General features: G+C 47.2%; 1 protein-coding gene across 6 annotated transcripts in view; it reads left to right on the forward strand.

Annotated features, from left to right (window-relative positions):
* The window catches only part of SCML4 (Scm polycomb group protein like 4), a 94,709-nt gene extending 90,353 nt beyond the window's left edge, over positions 1-4,356 (forward strand). For all 6 annotated transcript variants that reach the window (XM_036249311.1, XM_036249314.1, XM_036249313.1 and 3 more), the window contains one exon: positions 1,702-4,356. In XM_036249311.1, the coding sequence (XP_036105204.1) occupies positions 1,702-1,827 (126 nt within the window). In that variant the 3' untranslated portion in view covers positions 1,828-4,356. The remainder of the gene's footprint in view (positions 1-1,701) is intronic.
* The last annotated feature ends 4,941 nt before the right edge of the window (positions 4,357-9,297 follow it).

The raw sequence follows: 9,297 nt of genomic DNA on the forward strand, positions 1-9,297 counted from the left end.
GTACTCCCCAATAATCCAGGATACTGTCCCTATTATAAGTCAGATGATTGACAGCCTTAATTCTATCTGCAAACATGATTTCCCTTTGCCAGGTATATCCTAGGTTTCAAGGATTAGGACATAGACATCTTAGGGGAGAGAGAGGGAGCGTTATTCTGCTTTCTACAGTTACCATTCATTTTTTCCTGTCTTTCATTTTATTTGGTGACTCTGTCATTGAAATCATACTCTCAGATCTGGGGAGGATCCTTATCTAACCTGACACTCACATCTCACATTTTATCAGGGATATATTTGACCTCACCTAACAGTCGGCCTTAAGAGCAAGGACCACAGGCTGGGTTATATTTAGACAGAGCTGGGTGGGAGGAGCCTGGCTGTCTTCCAAAGTGGTGGGAGACAGTGAAAGTCTAGGGGGTGGAGTGAAGAGAGAAATTAGGCAATGAGGCCCCTGGGAGGGCCCACAGGTGAGATTTGCCCACTCTGCCGTTTTTCCAAGGACATGGAGAGTGAGTGACCCAGAGTCAGTGCTTCATCCATAACTGGAGGGCTGGCTAGATGAATAAGAAGGACCAGTGACCCTTGCACAGTTATGTGAGTCCTATAATTGTGCCTCTTCTCCCCATCTGAGTGCCCAAAATTTCTACTTTTGGTCTCAAGTGACCTAAAAATAGCACCGGAGGTTAAGGAGGAAGCCCAGCCCTACTCGGTCCATGACTTCAGCATGCATTCTGGAGGGTTCCCATTTTCAGAAACAAATGGGAGCAATGCCAGGACCTCCAGGGATTGGCATTCCTTTAGCAGTGCTTTGTGCCAGACCCTGAGAGGAAGCTGGTGCATTATTTAATGTATGTCACCCAGCATTATTAACAGGGCCAAAAAAACAAAAAACACCCGAACATTCTCATAGAGTGTAACTGGCAATCTGGCAATCAACTAAAGGTGGGTGGGCTTTACTAAGAAAAGAAACAAGAGATGAGTGATGGATGGAAGTCAGGGTTATACCACACCCGGAATGGGAAGGAACCACTCGGACGGGTCCAATGGATGGCATCTTGTGTTCAGGCTGCTATAACAAAGTGCCATAGACTGGCTGGCTTATGAACAATAGCAATTTTCTTCTCCGTTCTGGAGGCTGTAAGTCCGAGATCAGCCTGACCTGCTTCTGGTGAGAGCCCCCTTCCGGTTGCGGACTGCCATTTTCTCATTGGATAAGGACACTAATCCCATTCGTGAGGGCTTCACCATCATGACCTAATTACCCCCCTCAAAGTAACCACCTATTGGAGGTTAGGATTTCAACATAGGATTCAGGGGTTTGGAAGGTGGGGTTGGGGAAACAAACATTCGGTCCAACAAACATTGCATACTTCTTGCTCATTTAGCCCTAGATTGGATGAGAAGATAAACATCATATGCAGGATATTGGGACCATGCTGGAGTTACATTTGATTCCTTTGATCAGGATTAAGTGGGAATATGCAAGATCCATTCTATTAAATTACCCCAGGGAGATAATGGGAGGAGCAGCGTATGGTTTTTGTGCTTTGTCTTTTAAAGAAGATCTTGCCTTGGGACTAAGAGAATGTGTCCCTAAGTAAATCCATGTTCCCTTCCTCATTCCTGACTACACCTTCACTGTAGCCACTATTTGATTACTCTGTCTTCTGGGTTTCCTTTGCACTGATCCTGTCCCACCAGGAGATTGATGGCAATGCTCTCTTGTTGCTGAAGAGTGACATGATTATGAAATACCTGGGCCTGAAGCTGGGACCTGCACTGAAACTCTGCTACCACATCGACAAGCTGAAGCAGGCCAAGTTCTGAGCTTTTAGAAGACAGGAGCGGACCCTGACAGCAGCCTTGAGCCCGTCCCCTGCCTTACCAACATCCGGCCACCATCACAACACAGACTCTGCGCTAAGAACAACAGGCACAACGATGTGGTCTTTTTACAAAATGCTCCGCCTTTGCAAAAATTCAACCCAGCCTATTTGAAAGCCTCTTTTGTGTCAATAATTTGCCACACACAAAAAAAAATTACAAAATGCCTATTATTTGTAATATTCCTGATGGGTTGGTTGCTCTGAGAGTGGGTCCCATTTTTACAGTGGACTGGGGAACTGAATGCTGTCGCCCAAGGAGAACCCTGGAGGGTTCCAGGAATGTGAGAAGGAGAACCTTTGCCTCTGCAGGCCTTGCTGCCACGCCCACAACAGCACCCCCTGTCTTTGACCTGGGGACCTGTCATTGTGAGCCTTGCCTGATTCAGCTTTGGACGCTGTCTTTGAGGATAAATGCCTCACCTTGCACTATCTGGAAAACTTGAATTCTTTTGCTCTCTGAAAGAGAAGAAAAAAATCTTTTCTATTCCTAGTTATCTGAAGTACTGTGTTATCCCACTAGAGGGCAGACTGCTAATGAAATTTCCAGACCCTCACTGCTGTAGCCTGGTAATTCACGACTCAGTGGATGGGTTAGGGTTTCTGTGAACAGGATCTAGCCTACACAGACACAGAGGATTCATTCCAAGGTCAGCACCACACGTTGCAACTTGGGAAGACCTAATTATCTCCCAAAGGTAATTGGAAAGAAACTGTCTTCTAGAACGTTCTAGTCCATATCCAATCATCATTACTGACTGAGATGCACAAGAAGCAAAGGCAAGAATTGGAAGTACGTTCTGCCCAGATGGGGCTTTGGAGTTTCTTCCCTTCCAGAATCCTTACTGAGGTGTTGATATGTTGGCACGCTGAAGAGTCTTAGTGACATTTAGCCATGGGTGTTTCTTTAAAAAAGGAAGAAAGATGTCTCAACTAAGCTTTGAAATAGGAGAGTGTTGATTTCTAGTTACATTGCTGGGTTATGTAGTTGTATCTGTGGCTAATTTTTATAGTCCTCGACAAATACACAGACATGCTATTATTGGGTTTAATTCAATTTACAAATAGGTTTTCCTTCCTCACTGTGGAGTAATAGAAAAAAATTGATTTTCTACCCCTTTGCAGCTGTGTCCAGGGAAGGACAGTGCATCCACAATTTACTAGGCAGAAGGACAACTTTGTCTTCATTCTTCCTTTTATTCCTCTCCTTCCTCTCTTCCCCCCTCTCGTTTTTTCCTTCCGCTTTCACAGAACCGAAAACACATCTTTAGAATGAATCCACCTTTGCCATGGGCATACCCACTTCCTTAAAAAACATCCATAGTGGGAGGTGAGGAGATGAAGACCAGACTTTGCCATCAGAAGGGTGAGGATCTAAAAGAGTCTCAGGGCTTCCCTTGGCCCAAATACAAATTGGAAAAGGCGCACCCACCTCCTGGAGGGACCCTGAGCTGGGGTCTCGTCTGGAGAGCGGGACAGAGTGGAATTCAAGCTCCCTCAGCCCTCAGCCAGGCGCCCTTGTACAGGACATGGCCTGTACAAACCTGAGGGAAGCCTTCGTAGATTTGCAGACTGATCCTCTATACGTCAGTCACAGCTTAGATGCAGAGCATGAGGAATACTCCGCGCCATGCTGTGCGAACCCCAGAAACCCCACAACAGCCCATATTCCTCTCTCTGTTTCTGCGCCACACTCTGAAACCCCTGGTGGCTAGTCCGTCAACACATACCTCACTTAGGGACTTTCACAATTTCCTGCCCATCCTCGCTAGCGGTCCCCTCACTATAAAACACGAGCCTTGTGCCCCCAAATTAAAACCATCCCCAAACAATGTCACAGAGATACTCTGAGCAGTTTTCAGGGGAGAGAGATGTTCCCGTCCCAAGTCTAGGAGAAAACTGGATCCGAGTGCGCGTGAAACCGCTCTCACAGAGGTGCTATTCATTTCGCATTAAACTGGAAGCAGGACAGATTGCTGAAGCCATGATATTTACGGTTTGACTTTTTAAAAATCTCATTACTCTTAAAACGAATGCTGCAGAATCAGAGAATAGCCTGGGAGGAAATTCTTCCTTGCCTGTTTTTGCACTGGAATGCAATTAGCCGAGCAAATTATTGTAGTAGTATTGCAATAATAATTAATTTTCACCCCTTTCAAAAATCTTGTCAAACCCGGCAGCTAAATAGCTTAGCAAATGTAAAACATGCCAGGCCATTTCATCTAAACAGACCTTCAACAGTCAGGCCATGTGTCACTCTTGTCTAAATGTGAGCTTATTTGGGGCCCCACACTTGTACAGATACGGTAGTTGTTATTCCACTGTCGTAGGTTTGCTTCAGGTTGTAGCAAATAATGCTATAGTTTTGCCTGCTTCCTAATTAGAGACAGTGTGTGCGTGTGTGTGTGTGTGTGTGTGTTCATGTTCCAAATATTTTCAATTATACTTTTCTATTAAACACTTTTTCCAAAATCTGGAGACAATTCTATTGCCTAAGGTGTTTTAAATATTTTATTCCTTTGGTGAAGACTTCCGGTAAAAGATGTAGAGATTGTGTGTGTGTGTGTGTGTGTGTGTGTGTGTGTGTGTGTGAACACTGTGGTTGGAAGAGCCTTAGGAAGTGGCTGAGAGTGTATCAGCTATTACATTTGCTTGGTTAAATAGGCCTCCCCTGCTTTGTAACGCGGAGGCAGAACCTGCTAACCCCCTGAGGCCAGCAGGGTGCGCCCTGGAGGCGGCGGGGGGGGGGGGGCGCTTCTGGGCCCACCCAACTGAGGCGCTGTCTGAGGCTCATGAGCCAGAGGAGAGGCCTAGCCAGGGACACCTGTGGGCAGGGAGCAGCATCCTCAGCGCCTTGTTCACGGCACACTGGGCTGTTATTCCCCTTCAGCAGGGCTGCCAAGCGCTTCTCCTTTCAGTAGAAAAAGGAGTGAAGGGCTCCCCGGGAGAACCCAGGGCCGCACTGGAATACATCCTAAGGAGTAGGGGGGGGGGGGGGGGCTGAGGCTGGCTGCGGAGCAGGAAACCAGTGAGCGGGGAGACGAAACTACCTGTCTCAGGAAAACAATGAAAGAGCACCTGTCCCAACAGTCCCGAGCCTTGACGCTGCAATAACCTGTTTGCATTTGCGTCCTGTGTGAAATATTTCTTACTCTTTAAAAATGAAGATTATGTTTTAGTTGGTTTTTGAGATTGTTTTAGGAGAATTTTGTCCTATCTCTGAAGACAGTTGGAAATGCCCAGAGGTAAGGAAGGGATTCGAAGGTCGTCACCATCGGAAGGTCTTGCAAGATGAAAACATTGTGCTTTCTCTCCAAAGATACAGCCGGGCCGCGCGTGCGCAGAAGGTGGCGCTGTGGGCCGTGCGCCGTGGGCCACCTTCCCTCCTCTCCGCTGGGGCCAGACCATAAGGAGATTTGACTCATAAAAAAAAAAAAAAAAACAACTCAGATAACAAGACCTGGGATTTTGAAGAAGTAGGTAATTTTTTAAACTGCAGTATTTTGTTAAGGAGAAGGGTGAAAACCTGCCTGTGGGTGTGGTTTCTTTTCCTTCAAAAACACACTCCAAGAGCCGCAGCGGTGTCTTGCCACGTGCCATGTCCCCTGTGGCACAGAAGGGCACGCAGAGAGCCCCAGCGGCGAAGCCAGCAGGTGGTCAGATACACGGCGGGGCAGACATTCCTCCTGGCGTCTGGCGACGTCACTGCAGCAGCTGCACCCGCCGCACGCCCCGCACAGGAGCCTCCTGCTTGACTCCCAGCGGTGCCCCCGGGAAGGTCACCGGGAAGGTCACCGGGAACCTCAGCTTCCAAGGTACCCTTCCCTCCTAATCGAGGATGATTCCTTCACGGACAATTGGAAGCTGGAGTTTTGGAAATGTAGCCATTTATTTGAAAGAGAATCGCTCTTATTTATTGCCACCAGTTAAATATTACGGAAACATGTCTGCTAACAATTTGCTTTGTGTAATTTGTCCTAATGCTAATAGGCAACAGCTGGGACATTTCCTGTGGTAAATTCCTTTGTGGTTACAGTGGTATGATCACACATGGGCTTCACCAGAACGTTGTACTGGAGAAGAAAGCTCACGCCGGCTCTCCCAGGCTTCAGGAAATTCCCCTAACTGAGAAGCAAAAGCACATTTTTAGATGAGGATTTGCTTTTCTTCACTCTCTGCTCTCCAAGCAGGGCCCCAGACCTATGCTCTTAAAACCCTACAGAGAGGCCTGGGGCTCTCCCCACGCCGAGCCTGGAGTCCGATTTCCTCCAGAGGAAAAGACAGCACGCAGCCGGGAATGAAACCTCCTCCGGTCCGGGTGCTGCACAGAGCTGATTGGAGAGGGTGGGGAACAAGAGGATTGAAGACACATTCAGGAGCCGAGAGCTCTTGGCAGCCAGTTACGTAATGATGTCAGACAGTGTGGGGGCAAAGCCTCTCTCTGCCCAAAGGGTCTACATATACCACTTAGACTTGCTCTGCGCTGCCAGCCCACCGTGCTCCGCTCTGTAGTTTGACCACATGACCTGAGCCTCAGAGGTGTTTCCATGCACTAGAGTTTCTTTGCAAAGACCAACACAAACGTCTTCCGTCGGAGCCCACTCTGAACCCACCCAAAGTCTTGCTTCTCCAAACAGCTCACTGTGAAATAGCAGGCCCTCACTGGTGTCATTTCAGGGTAAGCATGTGTGACCGGAGGCTCCCTCCATCATCTGTGTAGCATCCTCAAATCTCAGGAAGGCTCTACCTCTCTGTCCAAGTGCTGGAACGCCTGCCCACAGCCCTGAGAAACGGCTCTGCCTGACCACTTCCCACTAGGAGGAGCTCACTCCCATAGGAAGTGGCTTACTTCTTTGTTGGACAGCTCTGGTTGTGAAAACGTTATTTCTCAGGGAGACACAGATGTCTGTGAATCAGATGCAGACGTTTGAGATGAAGCCAACTCTGCAATCCTTCTCTTGTTAACAGAGCTCGTCCATGCAGTACCCACACCTAGAATTCAAACTGACATTGGCAAGTAGATTCCAGCTTTACTGCCTTGGGAGAGAGGGGCAGACACTTGATAGAAATGTAGAACTCAGGTAGGTCATGGCCATCAGATTCATCAGCCCTGTTATAAAAAGCTAGCAACATTTTTGTGGCCTCATACACACACAAAGGGTGGCCTGAAGAATTTTCAGTGTAGTTGCAAACCTGGCTGTGTTCACATAAGCATGTGATGAAGTTACGTAAGCTTGCGTGAATGAATCTGTAAGGCCTTGTGCCTGCCAGTTGTTAAACTGTGAAAAAGATGCTGTGACACATTGAGGCTCTATCTCTTAATTGTGCTGATTGGTGATATAATGAATGAAAGTAACTTTGACAAACACAGGTTATGACTGGTGATAGAAAAGTAAACACTGTCTTGTGAATTTATGAAAGGGTTACATAGTTTATGACCCGCCCCCTCCCCCCCAGGCCCAAGTGAGAGGCTGTGCTTGTGAGCATGCATGAGTGAGCGTGTATTTGAGCGAATGCAGCCAGAAGTGGGCATCGGGGAAGGTTTGAGAAGGGATTGCAAAAGCAGAGTTTGTTTTCTGGAGCACTCAATCTTATGCAGAAGAACGACCTAGCGTAAAATGGTTTAGAAATCAGACCCAAAAGTACACCAAGCATGTAGTCGGTGTAGCTTACTTAGATAAAATCCTGGAGCAGATTATGGAGTGGATGCTCTATGAAAATACTTAAATCTTGGTACTTGCAAAAAGTAGCTACTATCTGGCACCTTGCCTGGTACCCGCCATATCAAAGGCATATTCATTGGCTGACTGAATGAACAAATACCTGACCAGTTTTCATATTTTCTCCAAAAGCCACTAGTTTTCTTGAGCCCCATTATCATACTGAAAGAAAAATTGCAAAAAGTAGCAGACCAAAACAGAAGCACGAGGTCTTTCTTCTCCTCTTCTCTCCAGGCTCTCAAACAGGCCAGCCTCCAGCCACCGACATGCATCGCACTCTTTCTAAGATCTCACCTTCTGATTGGCCGAATGCTCCACTGCAGGCATTGGAGTAACAATAGACTGTTCACAGCTTTACTTTTATAACGTCTTTTCCTTCTCAATCCACGATGCCTCTGAGGAATGAGTAGGCTTTCCAGCTGCTGGTTAACTGCAGAGGGAGGTACATGTCTCTCTGGGAGAGGCAGAGAGCTCTTTCCATGAACCCCGCACCCCCGATACCTCGCTCACCTTGGGAGTGCAGGTGACCCGGCCCCATATGTGCTGATGGTCTGAAGACTGCCCTCAGGAGGTGGGAGATGAGAACTTTCCCGTGTCCGCGTCCATTCTTGACTCGTCTCCTCCCTTGAGAGCAGATTTGAAAATATCAGGGCCTTCTCTTTTATCCCAAATGGTTACATCGGAGCTTTGAGCACAGAATCACATGACCAGTTTTTTTCATAACCACACCAAAACTCAGTGTTTCCCCTTCAAAAAAGTCACCTCAAAAGCCTGAGTGCATGTTCCAAGGATGTTGTCATTGCTCCGAATATTTTTAGTACATCTCTTTTGGGGTCATCTTTAGAAGCTAGGACATATTATTTTCCAAGTGATGTTAGAAGCCCATCGTGGTCATGTTGAGGGTACATTTTTTCTTCTGGAGCAAGCCAAAGCCACTGGCGTGGTGTCTGGTGGACAACACAGGTGTAAAATGATGTGTCTCCCTACGCATTAGCTTGTCTTTTCCTTGTATGTTTCCTTACTGGGTACAAATGGTGTGAGCAATAACAGCCACACTTCATTTGTTAATTTAAATATATAAGGCAGATATCAGTATACGGAGCTGCAATGTATAGTCTACTTTGAAGGGCAATATCAAGTTCACTTTAAAATAATCTCATTTTGTATCTTTAGGCTTTGTAAACTGAGGATATTGTGATGTTTGCAAATATACAGAGACAGCCCTCGTACCTAGAATGCTAGAATCCCAGAGGGATTGGGAGGAAGACGCCTTGAGGGGCACCTGGACAGCTCACCTCCAGTGCAGAACCTTGTTCGCCCTGCCTCCCATGGGCTCCACACTACTTGGTAGGGGCAGATCATGGTGCAATGCAGAAGAAACGAGCTCTCCAAGTTACTGCCCACCACACCCCCATCTCCTCCTCTGGAAAATGAGGGGGCATCCAGATGACCTTTGAAGGCATTTCCAGCAAAGGCCAGTGGGTCTATTGGTTTTTCGTTCTGCTGTTTCATGACTTCCAGGTTCTGCCTCTCCTCCTGTCTGATCTCATCCAGATGTTGTATCTTCTCTCGCAGGCCCACAACTCCTGCTCAGAGCCATGTGAGCCCCATGCTGCTACCCCCTCTCGTCATTGTTGACTTCCCATTTCTTTCTCTCCTCCTGTCTCTTCATGTGTCTTTGTTTCCTCTTTTCC

Source organism: Molossus molossus, unplaced genomic scaffold (assembly GCF_014108415.1).
Source record: "Molossus molossus isolate mMolMol1 unplaced genomic scaffold, mMolMol1.p scaffold_m16_p_8, whole genome shotgun sequence".
NCBI classification, from domain to species: Eukaryota; Metazoa; Chordata; class Mammalia; order Chiroptera; family Molossidae; genus Molossus; species Molossus molossus.